At 44.1% G+C, this 21,822-nt stretch overlaps 1 protein-coding gene and 1 pseudogene across 3 annotated transcripts; both read right to left on the reverse strand.

Annotated features, from left to right (window-relative positions):
• Positions 1-366: 366 nt before the first annotated feature.
• Positions 367-9,731, reverse strand: fads6 (fatty acid desaturase 6). 3 transcript variants are annotated; one of them, XM_056429840.1, is made up of 7 exons: positions 9,667-9,731; positions 9,238-9,510; positions 6,766-6,932; positions 4,545-4,725; positions 4,142-4,329; positions 2,584-2,763; positions 367-1,000 (listed from the first exon to the last, which is right to left on the reverse strand). In XM_056429840.1, the coding sequence occupies exons 2-7, from the start codon at positions 9,476-9,478 to the stop codon at positions 851-853; spliced, it is 1,107 nt and encodes a 368-aa protein (XP_056285815.1). In that variant the 5' UTR covers positions 9,479-9,510; positions 9,667-9,731; the 3' UTR covers positions 367-850. The 3 variants fall into 3 exon arrangements, with proteins under 3 accessions (XP_056285815.1, XP_056285814.1, XP_056285813.1); XM_056429839.1 differs by having other exon boundaries at positions 9,638-9,719; XM_056429838.1 differs by lacking the exon at positions 9,667-9,731 and having other exon boundaries at positions 9,238-9,611.
• Positions 9,732-10,361: 630 nt separating this feature from the next.
• Positions 10,362-20,660, reverse strand: LOC130203549 (pre-mRNA splicing regulator USH1G-like; annotated as a pseudogene).
• Positions 20,661-21,822: the final 1,162 nt, after the last annotated feature.

Genomic DNA, 21,822 nt, shown 5'->3' on the forward strand with positions numbered 1-21,822 from the left:
TGACCCCACTGAGCTTAGTGGGGTAAGGGGGTATATATATATATATATACTATAATGTAAAAATATAGTTTATATACATATAAGTATATCGTTGATTAGATCTAGTTTACACGTTCAATCTGGATTCTAAAAGTCTCCTTCACTTCCAAAAGAAGAGTTCCTCAGAGAGGAGGAGGAGGAGGACTCAGAGGAGGAGGAGGAGAGGATGAGAGACGGAGAAACGGAGAGGAGGAGGAGGGGAGGAGAGGAGGAGGAGGAGGAGGAGGAGATGGAGGAGAGGAGGAGGAGAGGAGGAGAGACAGAGAGGTGGAGGAGAGGAGAGCCGGAGAGGAGGGATGTTTGAATGTAAGACAATGTGACGACTACGGAGATAAAAATAATGTTTATTTCATGTTTTAAATGTGTCCTCAAAGAGATAAAAACATATCGCAAGAATGAGCCAGCACAACAACAACAACAACAACAGGGCCCGTCTCATGAAGCCGGATTAGATGGTGAACTCTTTATTTTTCAAAAAGGACTTTTCCTCATATTCTAAAGTAAAATATTTGGATTTATTCGACTTTAACTTTGTAAAAATGTATTTCATAAAATGCCAAATACATCATTATTATTATTGCACAAAAAGTATTAAACACATTATAAATATACACAAGTATTTACTGTATTGTGTACATATGGAGAACCACAAAGCTTTTTAAAGAACCTTTTAAGAACCATTACTTTTCTGTGTGCAGTCAAAACCCGTTGAGACCTCGTACTCATGAGACAGACCCCAGATCAGTGGTTAACCTCCTCTCCTCAGACTTCTGTAAAGCGCTCCTGATGAGCTCCTCTTCCTCACTCTTCCTCACTGCACCCCCACCAGCTCCGTGATGGACGGAGCGAACACCATCAGCTCCTGGTACTTGTGGAAGAACATCGTGAGGCGGGAGACGTAGCCGTCCTCCTGGTACGGGAGCTGCTGCTCCATCAGGTACTTGGACACAACAGGCTTCACCTGCAGAGGAGGACAGACCCGGGGTCAGCTTCAAACCTCTACATGTTCTGGAGGAATGGAAGTTACTAACTTTATTTTAAAAAATGATCTAAAAAAAAAAGAAGCACCAGAACGGCTACTAAATGGAGGTGAGATGTTTTAATATATATATATATATATATATATATTAGGGCTGTCAATCGATTAAAACAAATTAACTAATTAATCGCACATTTTGAAATTCATTAATCGCAATTAAAAGTTTGTTTTCTTCTTTTTAAAGACCAAACTTCACACAGAGCTGTGTTTTCAAAGAGGCTCCTACCTATAAAGTGCCAGCGAGGTATTTAATATTGTGGATGATAAATTGTTTCTTCAGTGAAACATCAGATTAGTAAAAAAAGAAAGAAGTATGTTGAGACCCCATTGGTCCTGTCATCTTTACCACTGAACAGCAGAACCAGTGGCCTTGGTGACTGACTGACATTCACATATGTCCTGTTCACCCTCTGGAGGCTGGGCTCATTTTATACATTTTACAAAAAAATGTAAATTTACCTTTTCAAGGCGTTTGCATATGACACATACCCCCATGTGTTATACATCAAACATTCCAGAACAATCTCAGCTCTATTCAATGAGGCTCAGTTGTCCTCGCGCCGTGTTCTCTGCTCTCTGACTGACAGGCTGCTAAATGAGCCTCACCTGTGAGGTGGGAGGTCCTTTGTGATTTACTGAGTGTTCATTGGTTGTTTTTTTCGCAAAATGTTGACAGACAAACGGATTGACCAATCACGGTGAAGGTTTCGTGACGAGTTCTTTCCGCGCCGCGTCACCCGACACGTCGCCCCTTCGTTCCTCTGTGTATCAGAGGGGGAGACGGGAGGAAGGAGGAGCAGGAGGAAACCCGACTGATTCATCCACGAGTTAAACTGATTTATGCTCCTTATTTTTGCGGAGAAATATTTGTCTTAAAAACGGAAACAGTGTTAAACCGTACTGCCGCGGTTTGACACTCGGTTTGAGTGTAAAAACTTCAACGAACACCGGAAGTAAACAAAGTTGCGTTAATTGCGTTAAAATATTTTATTGCATTAACGCGGCCAAATTAATCGCATAGATTAACACGTTAACGCTGACAGCCCTAATATATATATATATATATATATATATATATATAAATATTACTATATATATAATTATATATATATATATTACTATATAATTATAGATAGATTACTATCTATAATTATATATATAATTATATGTATACATATGTATATATATAAATATGTATAATTATAAATATATAAATATATATAATTATAGATATTATTCAATATGTATAATTATATATATATATAATTATATATATATATTGCACTATAAATACATAGACCTCGAGGTGAGATGTTTTAATGTGTTTGTATGCTTATCCAGTAAAATTAGATGATCATTGTTAATAATACAATTTATTTATATTTCAGACATTTTACTCTACATGTCACACCTTGCTGGGATTTATTATATTTGTCTGCCAATGCTAAACATGCATCTCCCTAAAACAATGCAACAGATGTGTGTTTTTATTGTTTTGAACGTACCTTGAGGCACATGTTGTCGGACAGGAAGGGGAAGAGGTGGTGCTCCACGTGGCAGTTGATGAGCGAGTGTCCGAACAGCAGGTCCAGCAGCGGGTTGCGCGGCAGGTTCAGGACCCCGTGGGTCATCTGGTAGATCCTCTTGGGCCGGTCGGTGGGGGAGAACATGTGGAGGCCGATGTGCTGCCGGCAACAGGTTTAATTCGGGGAAATGTTTAGCACAATATAAATCCATCAGATTAGTGTTTTCTTTCAGGTTTGGCTTGTGAAATAGTTTTCTTAGAAATTTGACAAGACAAATTGATCTTGGAATATGTCCTAAAATCTGTTAAAAAAAGTTCGGGGGGACGTTGAGTTCAGGGGATAGGAAACCAGGCAACGAGGAGGGGCCAGGTGTCACTGTGACCCCCAGAGTGTCCCTCTGCTCAGACCCTGGACTTCACTTCAAGAACCTGTTCTCTAATCCAGCTTCCCGCCCTCTGATCAGAACAATGCACAATGAGCTTGGACTGTTCCCTTCATGTCCCGCGTGGTCGGACCCCTGAGAACCTCATGTCACATGACCCGTCCTCAGGGTGGGCTAGTGTTTGCACTCAGTCGGCGATCACATGACCTTTATACGACCGTTGGACGGCGGCTTTGCTGTATGTTGGTACTTTTGTCTTTAAATGGCCGTATTGCACACTTATTGATTTTAATCTTTGCTGAAAAGTTGTTGGACTCTCAGACTGCAACAGAGACATTGTACAAGAGTTTAACTTCATCTCTGAATGTTGTTGACGCTGAATAACAATTCGGGAAGTTAGCTTCACTTCAATAAAAAACAACAGGATTCTTTAATTGGATTTTGGATTTTTTTTTAAACTCCAAATACCAATAGATAAAATCATCTGTGTCAAACTAACTTTTATGATATTTATACATTTTGTTCATCAAGATTATTTTCACTTATTCACTTTTATTGACATCTGACGTGGGATGAAGCTAACGCTAGCGGCTATAAAGGAGCTCCAACGCGGTCACGTGACTTCACGTCTCCTCGCCTAAGCTGAAGGAGGACTAGCGTCCTTGTGAGGGCGCTTAGTCGTCTCCTTTTAGACTCTTTGAGAGTCACCAGAGGGGCGTTCACTGACCCGTTTTATATTACAGAGAACAGAACTGTTAAAGGCACTCTAAATGTTAGCATGCTAACTCGCCGAATGAAGGCTTTCCACCCGCTAAACACCAGCGTGTTAGCATGTAGCTTCAATTCAATTCAGTTTATTTGTATAGCCCATTTTCACAAATTACAAATTTGTCTTCAGGTATTTATCTACACTAGGTATGTAGCTGCAGGTATTTATCTACACTATATGTAGCTAAATACTATTTAGCTACTTTAGGGATGTAGCTGCAGGTATTTAGCTACACTATATGTCGCTGCAGGTGTTTCACTACATTAGATGTGGGCTATGTAGCTGCAGGTATTTAGCTACGCTATATGTAGCTGCAGGTGTTTAGCTACGCTATATGTAGCTGCAGGTATTTAGCTACGCTATATGTAGCTGCAGGTATTTCTCACCTGGAAGATGTTGACGTGGATGTAAGGCACGGAGAACATGGCCCTGCAGACGAGCATGCAGAGCAGAGCGCTGAGGGGCGACAGGAACCCGGAGACGTGGATCAGCAGCCAGTACTGGGAGCCCAGGCCCAGCGCCACCATCAGCATGGTCCTGACCACGACAGCCACAGGGTGACCTTTGAGATAAGCTGCGAAAACAACAACAACAACAACAAACAGATAATCACACGTGTGAGAATAAACTCGCAGGGACGCGAGAGCGGCGAGGGAACAGGGGGGGGGGGGGGGGGATCCCTCTCGACTTCATGCCGATCATCACATTTCCTGTTGAAGTTTGCGAGCAGGCTCGTCACGCGCCCTGAAGGCCCCGGACCCTTTTGCTCCTCGTTTTCCCGCCGCTTACCGAGTGCGACGAACGGGGTGATGACGGGCATCGCCAGGGGGGCGAGGAACAGGTAGACGGCGCGAGGCAGGCAGGGCACCTTCCACACGCTGGAGTCGCCCAGTCCCACCACGTTGGTGTGGGCGTGGTGCATCTTAATGTGGCCGTGGACGCCGGCGCGCGCCGAGAACGAGCCGCAGATCTGAGTGGACGAACACAGGGACAGATGGGGACGCGTTCCTTTCTTTATTCATTCAACACGCAGACACAACAAGAGACATGAAACAATCGCAGAGAGTTTCCTCCTCGTTTTACTGCATGTTGTCATTCTGTTTGCTTTGAGAAGCAGCCACAGAAAAAGAAAGCAGGAGGGCAAAGAGCAGCAGGCGCGTTCCGTTTTGGCCAAAGAGCGGCCGAAGGCTAAGTCAACATCCAAAGTCTCGGGCTCAAAAGGTCACCGACCTGCGGTTATTCAAGGTCATCACACTTTGCTTTAATAACCCGCGTAAACACCTCTGCTCCTCCACGAGCTGGCGGTAAAGGTTATGTCACCTTTTCTTATCTTACGTCAGGTGCAGCGCTTTGTGAGCACGAGGCCTCCGACGGCTTCACATTCACAGCTGCCCCACAGACATAAATACATACAACTGATCCCAGAGCAGCTTCACTGGAGCAGCTGGGAGATGAAGGAAACAGTCCTGCATTATTGGAAACCACCGCTGATGTATTTTCCTACCTGGACGATTGATGCCGCTCCAGCCAGTTAGCTTAGCTGAGCATGAAGACAGGAAGCAGGCCGACAAAATAAAACCCCGTCCTGCCGGCAGCCCTACAGCTCACCTTTGAATACGTTACATCGTGTTTGTTGACTTTGTCCAGAAAGCAAAGCAAAGAAAAGACAAGCGTCTCGATGGCAGGACGTAGTTCTCGTATCGGGCGGCGACTTCCTGTGTGGTTGCCGAGCAACCAGCGGCGCCAAGAAACAGTCCCCCACAACGCCACGTCTTTGTGTGTGTGTGCGTATTGAACACACGAGACGTGACGTGTTGATCATTGAGCTTCAAGGTGTTGGGGGGAAAAGTACGTTGTTAGATTTTAGAGCCGGGCTAGCCGTTTCCCTCCGTTTCCAGTCTTTGTGCTAAGCTAATTGGCTACTCGCCGCACGCACGTGGCAGTGGTATCCATCTTCTCATCTAACTCTCAACAAAAAAGAAAATATCCTAAATGTTCCCCAAATGTAAAACAACCCATGTCTGCTTCCATTTGACAAAGACCTCGGCAAAATACAACAGCTTGGAAAAAGAGCAATACGGCACCGGGCGTTGAATTTGATGAATGTTATGAATTCACTGTTTATCGGACCACATATGAGACAACAGTTACACCCTGCAGCCCCTCCTCTTCACTCCCTGCCACCGGGCGACTCACGGGGAGGAGAGCCGCTACCGTCGCGGCTGTAGCTTGCGAGCTAACCCTAGCTAGCACCTCTGTCTCTCCTCCTAGCGAGCTAACCTAGCCGGCCGCTAAAACGAGCTGCGTTGTGATTGTAATGCTAGTTAGTTTAGTTTATTCACTGGATCCCCATTAGCTAATTAACTAAATTAACTAGCATTACAATAGCAACGCAGCTCTTCTAGCAACCAGCTAGTTAGTCCGCTCGCAAGGAGGAGACAGGGGTGCTAGCCGGGGTTAGCGCTAAAGCTACAGCTGAATGTGGAGAGAGGCGAGGAGGAGGGTCTGATTAATATTATGATTATTATGATTATGATTAGAGGGCGTTGAGGCTTTTGTTTATTTTGTGACGTATGTTAGACACAAACGGACAAATCTGTAATAATTAAAACTGTAGATGACATTTTTATGTCATAAATTGAGAATTTATAAATGTTTTATTTGTGTTTTTATATTAACGTCTGTCTGTTTTTATCACAGTTTATGTTATTTCGTTAATAGCTTTCAAAAAAAGATGTTTAAGTGTGCAGGTACTCTTTAAACGCGTTGCTCAAGGGCACTTCGGCAGTAGTATTGTGGGGCTTGATCGGGTCGAGAGGAGCTGGAATACTTCATGTGAAGATGTCGGCCATATTATCTGACCAGGAAAACGTTTTTTCTCCATGTTGTTTACATTCCTCATGATGCTAATTTAAAAATAAAAAATCTCTTCAGGAATGCCCTATTGTTGTTGTTGTGTCCGTCACGTGTTTGTTGTGTTGCGTCACGACTAACCGTTTGTGTTCCTCACCTCGATGAAGAAGACGGCCCAGAACCTGGCCCAGGCCGGAGACTCGCTCAGCGCCCCGTGGCTCGCCAGGTGCGTGCCTTTGATGGTGATGATGCCGTGGGCCACGCCCATCAGCAGCACGCCCGCCGAGAACCACTCGAGCCGCGAGGAGCCCAGCAGCAGGAAGGCTGCAGACCATCAGACCAATGTTCACGGACAAGAGGCGGTCCAACATGCAGGATGCTACACATCTGGGTTTCACATATTTATAACGTAGAATTATAATACTTTGTATTAAAATGCCAACATGTGAACCTGAAGCTGTCAACAACACCATTAAATCATATTAGTTGGTTTTCAGTTGAACAAAAATCGTCTGGGGGTTTATTTATACTCACAAATCTGCTACTTTTGCCACATATTTATGTATTTTACTGTATTGTTTTATTATTACGATTATCTTTATTTAAAAGGGATCATGTACAGTTAAAACACTAATGTCACCATTTGATGGACTGGACCAGATTGTATAGATACAGATAATGTGCATCTAAAACAATAACAAACATAAAACAATAACACACAAAACAATAACAAACACAAAACAATAACACACACAAAACAATAACAAACATAAAACAATATCAAACACAAAACAAAAACAAACAAAAACACAAAACAATATCAAACACAAAACAATAACACACACAAAACAATAACAAACACAAAACAATAACACACACAATACAATAACACACACAAAACAATATCAAACACAAAACAAAGACAAAACAAAAACAAACACAAAACAATAACACACACAAAACAATAACAAACACAAAACAATATCAAACACAAAACAATAACAAACACAAAACAATAAACACAAAACAATAAACACAAAACAATAACACACACAAAACAATATCAGACACAAAACAATAACACACACAAAACAATAACACACACAAAACAATAACAAACACAAAACAATAACACACACAAAACAATATCAGACACAAAACAGTAACACACACAAAACAATAACAAACACAAAACAATAACAAACATAACACAATAACAAACACAAAAGAATAACATACAGTACAGGATCAGACCCACTATAAGTATTTGTGGTAAGAAGAGCAGTAAATACACACGATGAGAAGCTACAGGACAGCACATTGAAAGTAAGTAATAAAAAACATTAAAAGTAAGTCATACATGAGTAAATAATACAAACTATTAACTTGTGTTTGCTGTTACATTGATGCGTTTAGGACAATAAATTGTAAAAACCTGCCAGGGACTAAAGGCGAATATAAGAAAACTTAGATGTTGGTGACTGAGGTGTTTCCAGTCAATATATACAACCGTATACAGACATTAATGTGACTTCTTAACTTGAATAAAGGCATGAGGCTCCTCTGGCCGGCGTCAGGTGACACTTCTCCCTCCCAACTCAATAAAACTCTACGCTAATATTCTGCACCTCCTATTTCAGAGCGGACTATTTGGAGGCGATAAGTCTGGCGCTCTGACGCCGGATGGCAGACGTCTCCTGGGCCGCAGCCAGAGATCCACTCTGAGAGCAAGACTTGTTTCATTATCAAATTATGCAAAAGCGGAGAAGAATGCGATAATCCTGCGCGTGCAGCCCATGGATTACGAGCTGGAAACTGCCCGGTGACCCGGTGACCCGAGGCCCAGGAGACCCCGGTCCTGATGCGGGTCACAGCCCAGTGACCCAGACACAGGACGTGCAAATATCACAACAGAGTTGGAGCTGTTGCATTATGCATGATTATGTCATTAAAGAGGCATTATAGGGCTGGAGTGAGTTCATTTATATCGAACAACATTAAGAGCTTATTTTAAATAATATATGTTGTTTATTTTGTCTTCTGTACTGAACTATGGGGGTGTTGACTGCAGCTCGAAGTCTACAGGAACTTGTGAAGGACATTTTTTATTATTAGCTTACATTCTATAGACTTTGAGAGAACAATAAAGGAACAAAGATAAAACATTCACCATATTTAAAAAAAGATATTTCATGTTAACATGTCCCTTTGCCCTTGTGGAGATTGTTATTGTCTGTTTATGATCTTAATAATCTAATCTTTTAGTTTTAAAACACACATCTGTGCACATTTCCCTGCACTTACCTTCTGCTATGCAGAAACAATATTTTTATTTTATTAAAAGTAATGAACATAAAAATAAAAACTTGCATATTTATTGTGAATGTTTGCCAGTTGTTGTACCACTGGAGAAAGTTTAAAATATACTTCACAAAGTTATTCATCAGGGACATAACAACATGATTAACATCAACATGTGACGTCATCGCGTTGCTGTCTCGTCCTCTCCCTGCAGACCTTGGACAGGCTGAGGTCCCGTAACCATCAGATAACAGGGACACCGCGTACAGTGTGTGACTGTCGCTCTATATGACTGTGTGTGAGGCGGGGGTCCCCCCGGGGGTCTCACCGGGTGGCACGCAGAGGAACGCGGCGGCCAGGATGCTGCAGTCGACGCCCCGCCGCTCCCACCAGCTGCTCGCGCGCACCGTCTCCTGCACCAGCCGCGTCAGCTCCATCATCGGCGACTCTCCGGTGTCCTTCTCCCCCCGCGGCGGAGCCGCTTCCCCCCGGGCCGCCGACACCTGCTCCCCGGTCCTCCCGTCTCCTCCTCCTCCTCTCTCCCTCCACTCCGCCGGCACGTCCTGCATGCTGCTGCCGGTGCTCGGTGCTCGGTGTCGCCCTGAACACAAAGTCCACAGGTCACAGTGAGCGTTGCGAAAGAGCCTTATTTATGGGTACAAAAAAAGAAAAACAATGTGAGACATGGGCCAGCCCCCATATCCGGCTGCTCCAAGAGCCTCGCGCACCCCGCTGCTCCTCCTCTTCCTCCTCTCACTTGTTCCCTCTGTCAGCTGATGGGATTTATATTGTGATGTGATGGAAAATCCTCATTTCTTCAGCAGCCGCTCAGCTCGAGCTCTGCTGCCTCCTCTCTGGTGTCTCATGCATTCTGCATGTCGCTCACCCTCTTGGGTTTCTCTGTGACTGCCCCCCCCCTCTCCATACCTCCCCTCCCCATCCCGGTAACATTGGCAAGTGTCCTGGGAAAGGAGAGGGAGGAACAGGAACAGGAACAGGAGGAGGAGGATTAACAGCCGTCCATTCTTCAGAGGGCAGAGGTTCAGAAGAGGAGATGCTGCTGGCAACTATATCTGATATATATATATATATATATATATATATATATATATATATATATAAATGTATATACATATCAGATATATGCATATATATAAATATATGTGCATATATATATATGCACATATATATATATGTATATATGGTTGTTTTCCAGAGAAAGGCCAGTGTTCATGGCTCGCGGCCATGGGGGTCGCAGTATACTCACTTTACTCACTTGTGTGTTTGTGTGTGTGTGTGTGTGTGTGTGTGTGTGTGTGTGTATGTGTTTATTCACTCGAAAGGAAAGACGATACCAAGAACACAAGAGCAACCAGGTCGCGACAAGCTCCTCCCACATCCTCCCAGCTCCTCCCACAGCCTTGAGCACTGATCGCAGGTCACACGCAAAAAAACAACAATAAAAACTTTATTCATAACAAAAGATACTGACATTCCTTGTGGGTACATCTTCAGTACAAAAACATGTAGCATGCGTCTCCTCTGGTCACGTGACAGACACACGGATAAAGTTATCCAGCAGCTCACGTTGTTGTCTCTGTTGCAACAGAGCAGTCGGTCCGTGGATGTCCTCATGAATATATAAATATATAAAGATAGTCCCCATTGTTTATTCAGTAGAACAACATGTTAGAAGCTGAACAATGGAGACATGATAAAAAGAATATTCAAAATTACAAATCATTCACCGACACATTCATTAACACCGTCTGCAACAATAACAAGTCAGGAGAAGATTCATGTGGCAACACTTTCTATTTAAATGTTCATTCTGGACGCCTCGACTCCACTGACGTCATGGTGTCCTGGGTAGGGGGGGGGGGGGGGCAGAACAACAACGTTATTTTTGACATAATTCTGGTAAATGTGTAATGAAACTCGTTATATCACAGGTGGCCACTAGATGGCACCATTTAGCCAACAAAAAAGGGCCATGTTAAACTTAAGCAGGTTATATATATATATATATATATATTTAAATTTATATATATTTATATATATTTATAAATACATATATATATATATATACATACATATATTCATACATACATATATATATACATAAATACAAACATATATATATATGTATATATATACATACATATATATAAATATATAAACATATATATATATATACATATATATATATATATATATATAGAAATATATACATACATACGTATATACATATCTGGACTGAGGATGAGTGACGTGGAAATGTTGTACACGTCTCTGGTGTCGACCTGTCAATCACCCTGTAGCCCCGCCCCTAAAGCGTCCCCTGCTTTATGCTCTGTGTGACTCTACAGACCATAAAGTACTAAATGATGACATCATGCTCAAGAAAACTTGAAACTAGAGACTGAGACATGAACTCATGTTGACATGTTTACTGAGGGAATACATCAAGAGAAGGAGAGTCCTCTCCTGGAAGGTCGTCCACACTGACCTTCAGAGCTCCGTGTCCCCGATGGCCTCCGGTTGGCCGATGGCGTCCAGTCGTCTCCTGCAGGCGTCCAGAAGCTTCTTCCTGGGGCCCAGAGGGACGTGGATGCCGGCGAGGTCCCGGTCCGAGCACAGCAGCAGAGCCTCCAAGTCCATCTTCTGCCTCCCGAAGGTCGGCGTGAGCTCCCCGAGGCCCTGAGCGGCCAGGAAGGTCTCCAGAGGACAGTTCTCTGGCTCCGCCTCCTCATCCGACTCGGGCTCCGCCTCCTCCCAGGGAAAACCCCGGAGGCTGGCGGCGCTGCCCACGCTGACCCCGTCGAAGCTCGGCGAGCGGCGAGACGGAAGTTCCCGTCGGCGGACGTCGGGCGCCCGGCCCGCGGGCTCGCCCCCCGCCACGCTCCCGCCCCCCGGAGGCCGGGCGCCGAACGCGCCCGCGCTCAGGTGGCTCCTCCTGAACACCACGGTGCCGAGGCCGGGCCGCGTGAACAGGGAGCCGCGGCCGGAGTCGGCGCTGACCTCCGAGCACGCCGCCTCGTGGCGGCCCGGGTCGCTCGCGGCGCGGGAGACGCCGTCGCCGTCGCCGTCCTCGTCGTGGCGATCGTCGTCGCTCGGGAACATGTCGCGGACGTCGAGGCGCGGCCGCTCCCGGGGGTCGGCGTGCGCCCCGCGCTTCAGGAACAGGACGTCGTTGCCGAGCTGCAGGCCGGACAGCGAGCGCACGCTTTTCCTGCCGTCCTCGTAGATCTTGAACGCCCCGTCGACCTGCTTCTTCTTCTCCAGCTTCCTGTGGATCTTGGCCTTGCTCCTGGCGGCGGACTGGGAGGCGGCCTGAGGGCAGAGGTCAGACGTTAAGAGCCGCGCTCTGAAGCTGAGGTGTGACTGAGAAGCCGACGGCCACCTGCGAGTACGGCACGTTGGAGCTGCCGCTGGTGGAGCTGGAGAAGCTGATGGCGTCCGAGTTGTCCGCCGCCGCCGCCTCCTTGGTGAACTTCCTCTCCATGTGCTCGCGGTGCTTCCTCTGGAGCTCGGCGCAGTCTCTGACGCGGCGCTCGGCGGCGGAAGGCGCGGTCCTTGAGTTTGCCGACCGGCTTGGGGTCGAGGGTGAGCTGCCGGGCGGCGACGGAGTCCAGGAAGCGGACGCAGTCCATGTGGCCGTTGGCGGCGGCCACGTCCAGCGGCGCGTGGTAGTCGTTGTCCAGGCACCACGCGTTGGCGCCGAAGGCCACCAGGAAGGACAGGCAGCGGCGGTGGCCGTGGGCGGCCGCCAGGTGGAGCGGCGCGTTGCCCCACATGTCACAGCGGTCCGGGTCGCCTCTGGAACACAGAGGAGGCCGGCGGCGTTCCACGTTACAGACAAAGAGCACCGACAGTAAACCGGGAACTGGGCTTTGTGTCGAGTTCCTCCGCTTCCTGTTTTGGCTCCGCCCACACGGCCCCCGATCAATAATTTAAGCCCTGCAGGTTAAACACGACAGAGGTGACTCTGCATTATTCATCCCGCACACCGAGAGGCTTTTATTGTGCAGACACCCAGAGACACGGCGACCGCACGCCTTCACGCCAACAGCTGCACCTGGTGGTCAGCCAATGAGAACACCAGGCCAGATGAATATTATCATTATTATTGTGGCTTTTTCTATAATAATAATAATCATAATAATCATAATAATCATAATAATAATTGTAATTAGTTTTTTATAAGATTTTGTATTTTTATATTTTTATATTTTAAATGCTGAAAATAATAGTGAAAATATTTTTTTATCTTTTTGAAAAAATAAAGAAATATGAAAATTATTTGTAAAAAATTATTTTGTAAACTATTTTTTCGGAAAACAAAATTCAAAATTTGTTTTTCTAAATTTATTAAACATTTTTTTTCTCAAAATTTTTTTGCAAAACAATTTTTAGAATTATTTTCCAAATTATCTTCAAAAACAAATTTGAAAATGATCCCGTGCCTCCTCCATCCTCCAGATAAAGTCACTTCCTGTTTACTGTTTGCAAAAAAACAACAACAACATGGCGACGGCCGTAATCCAAGATGGCGACAAAGCGGCGGTCCACAAACTCAACGGGTGATGTCACACGACCACGCCCCCTTCATTTAAATATTACAGGAGGTGTGTCTTATACTTTGTCTTTCAGTTTGCAGCGCTAATGATTGAAAGACAATAAAAACATAAAAAGTCCTCCTCCTCCTCCTCCTCCTCCTCCTCCTCCTCCTCCTCCTGTGTTCCTTCAGTCTCTGCCCTCCCGCCCTCCAGGGACTGATGTGGTTGTATCTGAGGATCCGTCACGCTGACCTTTAACCTCGTGTCTGCAGCATCAAACCGACGGCGCTCCGCTTTACTGCGCTCCATAAACCTGTCAGCAGCATCGCGACGTACTCGTCCTCCAGCCCTCTGACCTTCATCCCTCTCTCTCTCTCTCTCTACTTCTTCACACTGGGACTGAATCTCATTATTCCTGATGGTTCAGTCACATCTGAGACATGAACATATAAAGTTATCCGGTGACCTTTCACTGGAATCAGGCCGTTAAGATGGAGTTTAAACTGCAGCAGCTGATTAATTACATGAGAGCGATGGGGGCAGGAAGTGGACCAGGGGCTGTTGTTTTTATTATCCATGTGAATGTTAGCACATCACTGAGGTATAAGAGACAATACAATATTTTGTGTGAAGAGCTGCAGCATTCTTGAGAAATTAAAGGATATCTTTTATAAAAATAAACAGCAATCTTTTATTATTATTATTGTTATTAATAATTATATTATTATTATAAGATTCTCTGTAAAGAGAATAATCCACACTGACTCTTTGTATTTATTCAGTTTTTCGGTTGACAGTTGATGTACAGATATTTGTCTCCCTTCCTCTTTACCCTGTACACCAGTGACTTCCAGTACAACACGGAGTCATTCAATTCAATTCAATTCAATTCAGTTTATTTGTATAGCCCAATTTCACAAATTACAAATTTGTCTCGGAGTGCTTTACAATCTGTACACATAGACATCCCTGCCCCAAAACCTCACATCGGACCAGGAAAAACTCCCAAATAACCCTTCAGGGGAAAAAAGGTAAGAAACCTGCAGGAGAGCAACAGAGGAGGATCCCTCTCCAGGATGGACAGATGCAATAGATGTAATGTGTACAGAAGGACAGATTTAGAGTTAAAATACATTCAATGAATATGACAGAGTGTATGAATAGTTCATAGTAGGCATATTCCACGATGGAGACCTCCACGATCCATCAGGCAGATGGCGGTGGGGAGGAGGAGTGGGCGGAGTCTCAACAGTGGGCGGAGTCTCAACAGGACAGTGGCGTAGTCAGGAGCAGGAATTCCACGACCCAGACCTCGATGATCCATCAGCAGATAGGATCTATGTCTCATAGGGTCCGATGACCCCATGAGACGTGAAGTCAAAAGGACTCCGGGGAGAAAGCAGAGTGAGTAACGTGTGATTGAGAGATGAAAATTCATCCTTAAGGAGAGAAAAAAGAGGAGATAGGTACTCAGTGCATCCTAAAACGTCCCCCGGCAGCTATAAGCCTATAGCAGCATATCAAGGGGCTGGACCAGGTGAACCTGATTCAGCCCTAACTATAAGCTCTGTCAAAGAGGAAGGTCTTAAGTCTACTCTTAAACGAGGTGACTGTGTCTGCCTCCCGGACTGAAATTGGAAGCTGGTTCCATAAAAGAGGAGCTTGATAACTAAAGGCTCTGGCTCCCATTCTACTTTTTAAGACTCTAGGAACTACAAGTAGTCCCGCATTTAGTGAGCGTAGCTCTCTAGTGGGCAATATGGTACTACAAGCTCCTTAAGATATGATGGTGCATCACCAATCAAGGCTTTGTAGGTTAAGAGAAGAATTTTAAAAGTGATTCTTTATTTTACTGGGAGCCAGTGCAGAGCAGCTAGTGCAGGAGTGATGTGATCTCTTTTCTTAGTTTTAGTGAGAACACGAGCTGCAGCATTCTGGATCAACTGGAGGGACCTAAGAGATTTATTAGAGCAGCCTGATAATAAGGAGTTGCAGTAATCCAGTCTCGAAGTAACGAACGCGTGAACCAATTTTTCTGCATCTTTTTGAGACAAGATGTGCCTGATTTTTGAAATATTACGTAGATGAAAGAATGCAGTCCTTGAGATTTGCTTTACGTGGAGTTAAAGTACAAGTCCCGATCAAAGATAACGCCAAGATTCTTTACAGTGGTGTTGGATGCCAGGGCAATGCCATCTACAGAATCCACATCACCAGATAATTGATCTCTGAGGTGCTCAGGGCCGATTAAAATTACTTCGGTTTTGTCTGAGTTTAACATCAAGAAGTTGCAGGTCATCCATGTTTTTATGTCTTTAAGACATGCTTGAATTTTACCGAGTTGGTTGCTCTCCTCTGGTTTTAGCGATAAATATAGTTGAGTATCATCTGCATAACAATGAAAGTTTATGGAGTGTTTCCTGATAATATTGCCCAAAGGAAGCATGTATAAAGTAAATATAATTGGTCCAAGCACAGAACCTTGTGGAACTCCGTGGTTAACGTTGGTGGTTATCGAGGCGTCATCGTTTACAAATACAAACTGAGATCGATCTGATAAATAGGATTTAAACCAAATTAGTGCCGTGCCTGAAATGCCAATCGACTGCTCCAGTCTCTGTAACAGGATGTCATGGTCAATGGTGTCGAATGCAGCACTAAGGTCTAACAAGACCAGGACAGAGAGAAGTCCTTTATCTGCTGCCATTAAGAGGTCATTTGTAATTTTCACCAGTGCTGTCTCGGTGGTGTTTTCTAAATCCTGATTGAAATTTCTCAAATAAACTATTATGATGTAGAAAGTCGCACAACTGATTTGCGACCACTTTCTCAAGGATCTTGGAGAGGAAGGGGAGGTTAGAGATCGGTCTGTAGTTAGCCAACACCTCTGGATCCAGAGTGGGCTTCTTCAGGAGAGGTTTAATAACAGCCACCTTGAAGGAGTGTGGTACGTGGCCTGTTAGCAGAGACACATTGATAATATCTAATAGAGAGCCGCCAATTAAAGGCAAAACGTCTTTAAGCAGCCTCGGGATGGGGTCCAAGAGACAGGTAGACGTGTTAGAAGTAGAAACCGCTGAAGATAATTGGTCACGGTTGATGGGAGAAAAGCCCTCCAAATATACACCAGGGCATACAGCGGTTTCCAAGGCCATTCCACTTGAGGACAGATTGGCACTGGTTATGGGCAAGAGAATATTAATCTTGTCCCTAATAGTTAAAATCTTTTCATTAAAGAAGTTCATAAAGTCATTACCACTGAGGTTTATAGGAATGCTCGGCTCCACAGAGCTGTGACTCTCTGTCAGCCTGGCTACAGTGCTGAAGAGAAACCTGGGGTTGTGTTCATTTTTCTATTACTGATGAGTAATAGGCTGCTCTGGCATTACGGAGGGCCTTCTTATATGTTTTAAGACTATCTCGCCAAACTAAGCGGGATTCTTGAGATTAGTTGAACGCCATATGCGTTCAAGCTTTCGTGACGCTTGCTTCAGTTTGCGGGTCTGAGGGTTATACCAGGAGCAAACCTCCTCTTCCTCACTGTCTTCTTCTTCAGAGGGCTATCGAGTCCAGTGTCATTCTCAGAGAGCCTGTGGCACTGTCAACAAGATGATCAATCTGGGACGGACTAAAGTTAGACCAGGAGTCCTCTGTTATATTGAGGCGTGGTATCGAATCAAATACAGAAGGAATCGCTTTAAATTTAGCTACAGCACTGTCAGTTAGACATCTGGTGTAGAAACTTTTGACTAACGGAGTACACTCCGTAGTATAAATTCAAAAGTTATGAGGTTGTGGTCTGACAGAAGAGGATTCTGTTGGAAGGCGTTCAAATGCTCAATGTCAACGCCATAAGTAAGAACAAGATCAAGCGTGTGGCCAAAGCTGTGAGTGGGTTTCTGTACTCTCTGACAGAAGCCAATCGAGTCCAACAAGGAGATGAATGCAGCACTAAGGCAATCATTATCAACATCCACATGGATATTAAAATCTCCAACAATAATAACTTTATCGGTTTTAAGAACCAAACTTGATATAAATTCTGAGAATTCAGATATAAACTCTGAATATGGACCTGGTGGCCGGTACAGAATCACAAATAGAATTGGCTGTAGTGTTTTCCAGGTTGGATGTGAAAGACTAAGAACAAGGCTTTCAAATGAGGTGTAGTGTAATTTTGGTTGAGGATTAATTAATAGGCTCGATTCAAAGATGGCTGCTACTCCACCTCCTCGACCGGTGCCTCGAGGAATGTGAGTATTAATATGACTTGGAGGAGTCGATTCATTCAGGCAGACATATTCTTCATGGCTCAGCCAGGTTTCAGTGAGACAACATAAATCAATGTGATTATCTGATATTAAATCATTCAGTAACACAGCTTTAGATGACAGAGATCGAATATTTAGGAGACCACATTTAATAGACCTATTTTGTTGCACTGCTGAAATAATGGTGTTAATTTGTATAAGGTTATTGTGTACGACTCCTCTTCTGCTTACTTTTGATTTATTTAATTGAAGTGGCCGTGGGACAGACTCTACTCTAAAGTCATGGGTGGGTAACTGCTCGAATGCAAGAGCAGAGAAGGGTGTTAAACTACAACTCTGCTCCCGGTTCCTGATCTGAACCCTGGGTTGTCATGGATTAAGTCCGGTGATCAACTTGGTCATATTCTCAGAAATGAGACGCGCTCCGTCCAACGTGGGATGAATGCCGTCTCTCCTCATCAGATCAGGTTTTCCCCAGAAAGTCTTCCAGTTGTCTACGTAGCCCACATTATTCGCTGGGCACCACCTCGACAGCCAGCGGTTGAAAGACGACATTCGGCTATACAATTCGTCTGTCTGCAAATTTGGGAGAGGGCCAGAGAAAATTACGGTGTCCGACAACGTCTTGGCATAAGCACACACCGATTCCACATTAATTTTAGTGAGTTCCGAGCGGCGGGCTCGGGCGTCATTACCACCGGCGTGTATTACAATCTGACTGTATCTCCGCTTGTCCTTAGCCAGCAGCTTCAAACAAGACTCCACGTCGCCCGCTCTGGCCCCCGGGAGGCACACGACGGTGGTCCGTGGCTTCGCTATTTTCACGTTCCTGACTATAGAGCTCCCATGCCATCTGCAGAAGTACTCTGATGACTCTGCAGTGGTCGGGTGTATTAGGGATGGACGGGAGGAGGAGTACAGGGCAGTGGTGAGTGACTTTGTAAAGTGGGCCGATGAGAATCACCTGCGGCTGAACGTGGCCAAGACCAGAGAGATGGTGGTGGACTTCAGGAGGAAGAGCTCCTCCCCCTCTGAGTGTCCTGGGAGTGGACGTGGACATGGTGGAGGAGTACAAGTACCTGGTGGAGGAGGACCAGTACATGTTGGAGGAGGACCAGTACCTGGTGGAGGACCAGTACCTGATGGAGGACCAGTACCTGGTGGAGGAGTACAAGTACCTGGGCGTCTCCATCGACAGCCGACTGAACTGGAAGGCCAACATCAACGCTGTGTACAAGAAGGGGATGAGTCGACTCTTTTTCCTGAGAAAGCTTCGATCCTTCAACGTGTGCAGCAAGATGCTGGAGTTATTCTACCAGTCGGTTGTGGCCGGTGTGCTGCACTTTGCCATTGTCTGCTGGGGGAGCAGCATCGGAGCCGGTGACACCAGCCGTCTCAACAAACTGGTTAGGAAGGCTGGCTCCATCATCGGCTGCCAGCTGGAGCACCTGGAACAGGTGGTGGAGAGGAGGACGTTGAAGAAACTTGTGTCCATATTGGACCACCCGGACCACCCGGACCACCCTCTCCACCTGGACCACCCGGACCACCCTCTCCACCACCTCCTACAGGGACAGAGGAGGACTTTCTCCAAACGTCTCCTCACGCTCCGCTGCCACAAGGACAGATACAGGAGAACCTGCCGGCGGCTATGAGGCTCTATAACAGTTCACCTCTTGCCAGATCATAGTGCAATAACTGAATACTTACACTATGTTGATCTGCACTTCACACATCTCATTTGTTTGCACTACACACATACACACATTTCATTTCATTTGCTCTGCACTCATACACACACTTTGCTTTTTGCACTCTGTCTATATTTAATATTTTTGTATTTGATTTGTCAGTGTTGTTGTGTGTTGTGTATGCATGTGTGTTGTATATTTACATATATATTTTGTTTTGTATTTTACTTTTATTTTACTTGTATACTTCTATATCTTTCATCCCTGTTTCTTATATTTTGTGTTTTGTTTTTATTCTTGTGTGTTGCTGCTACTGTCACGACAAATTTCCCCTTGGGGATTAATAAAGTATATATCTATCTATCTATCTATCTATCTATCTATTTGTCAGAATTATCAAAATAATATAATTCAAATAAAATTATATATAATATAAGTCTCTATTATATAATGATATAATACATAAATAAATACAAATAAGTTGTTTCACCCTCACCAGAAGCGTTAAAATATAAGTCTCTTTATAATAATAATATTAATAATAATAATAATAATAATAATAATAATACATGAATTATTATTATTATAATATATTAAATAATTCACCTTCACTTGGAGCTTTACAATATAAGTCTCTAAATAATAATAATAATAATAATATAATACATAAATCACCCTCACTGGGAGATTTAAAATATAAGACTCTATATAATAATAATATAATAAATAATTTGCCCTCACGGGAGCTTTAAGATATTAGTCTCTATATAATATTACTACTAATACTACTACTACTACTACTATTAATAATAAAAATATAATAAATAAATAATTCACCCATGGGAACTTTAAAATATAAGTCTCTATATAACAATACTACTACTACTACTACTACTACTACTACTACTACTACTACTACTAATAATAATAATAATATAATACATAAATCACTTGGAGCTTTAATATAAGCCTCTATATAATAATAATAATATATATATATCTAATTGACTCTCACATAAGTCTCCATGGGGCCGGGCCGGACTCACCCTCGGCCCACGATGAGCCGCAGCGTGTCCAGGTTCCCCCGGTACGCGGCCCACAAGGTCGGCGTCATCCCGTCCTCATCCGGGGCATTCAGCTCCTTCCGCGTGGCCTCCATCAGCGCGTGCAGGTGGCCGTCCCGGGCCGCCCGGTGGCACCGGTCGTCCATGGCGGCGGCCCCGCTCACAGGCTCGGGTCCATGGGGTCTCTCGAGGGCTCTGCAGTCCGGGTTAAAGCATCCGGTCCGGAGCGGGCTGCTGGCAGGCTGGTTGCTAGGAGACGGGCAAGCGGCGTGCTGGTTGGCGGGCAGAGGCAGAGGGCGGGGCCACGACGATGAGACCCGCCCCCTTTTTTTATTAAACTGTATAGTGCCTGCATGGCCGATGGAAATATAATTTAATTGAAAGAAAATAAAGGAAAATAAATAATAAATAAAATAAAAAGGGTTTAGGAAAAGGGAAATGTGAGATTATGAGGTACATTAAATTAGTTTTAAATGGAGTAACACATGCACACTGAGTGTCCCTTAGTGAGAGGCAGCAGCTCTCAGCTGTGGGGGATACGTTCCTGCAGAGCAGCTGGCAGCCGGTCAGCTCGGAGGGATGTTATCAAAGAGCTTTCAGTCAATCTGCTCCGGGTCAGGAAGCTGCTGCAGGAACTGATCCTGGACAGATACAGACTAAACGGCTCATTAGCGCCGGCAGCACGGAGGCCCATTAGTGTCCTCAACCTGTGAACGGGAAGGTGTGGAAATAAAATGAATGAAATAAATAAAATAAATTAAATGAATTAAATAGATTAAATAAATTAAATTAAATTAAAACATTGAAAAAATGCATAAAATAAAAAAAATAGAAAAAATTAAATAAATAAATTAAAATGTTTACGACTTCCCGGTATAGTTTTTTATTCATGGTAAATTACTTTAAAAAGCACACATCCATAAATAATGAAGAAAAATATTTTTTATCAAAAAATAATAATAAAATAAAATAAGTGAATATACCTATTTACAGTAATTTGCCTTAAAATCCACAGCTGTGTCATAAAGGTGTTTGTGAACCTTGTTAGTCTTTCTCAGTGAAAAACACAACTGAATGAAGTATAACTTCTTTTATTGTTCTGCTGTGAACATGTAATCTCTGTCTGTGTGGTGCTTTTGCTCTGAATGTTTTTAGTGTCTAACGACGCAGCATCATCTTCTCTTTAGTCCATGTTGCCCTTCACTTTGATCATCCCTCATGTATAGCTCTGAACGTGTTGCTTCATACCCCTTGAGTGATAAACACTCACATGAACACTCTGAACTCTTCTCTAACTCTTGGTTCTGCCGGCCCACGGATAATCAATG

The sequence above is a fragment of the Pseudoliparis swirei genome, chromosome 13 (assembly GCF_029220125.1).
Source record: "Pseudoliparis swirei isolate HS2019 ecotype Mariana Trench chromosome 13, NWPU_hadal_v1, whole genome shotgun sequence".
NCBI classification, from domain to species: Eukaryota; Metazoa; Chordata; class Actinopteri; order Perciformes; family Liparidae; genus Pseudoliparis; species Pseudoliparis swirei.

Excerpts from the sequence above, each read along its gene's own strand:
- fads6 (XM_056429840.1), bottom strand. The coding sequence starts at position 9,478 with ATGCAGGACGTGCCGGCGGAGTGGAGGGAGAGAGGAGGAGGAGGAGAC. Across the intron at positions 4,330-4,544 it reads CACCCCGTTCGTCGCACTCG|CTTATCTCAAAGGTCACCCT; the intron begins GTAAGCGGCGGG and ends TTGTTTTCGCAG. Across the intron at positions 2,764-4,141 it reads TCCACGTCAACATCTTCCAG|CACATCGGCCTCCACATGTT; the intron begins GTGAGAAATACC and ends TGTTGCCGGCAG.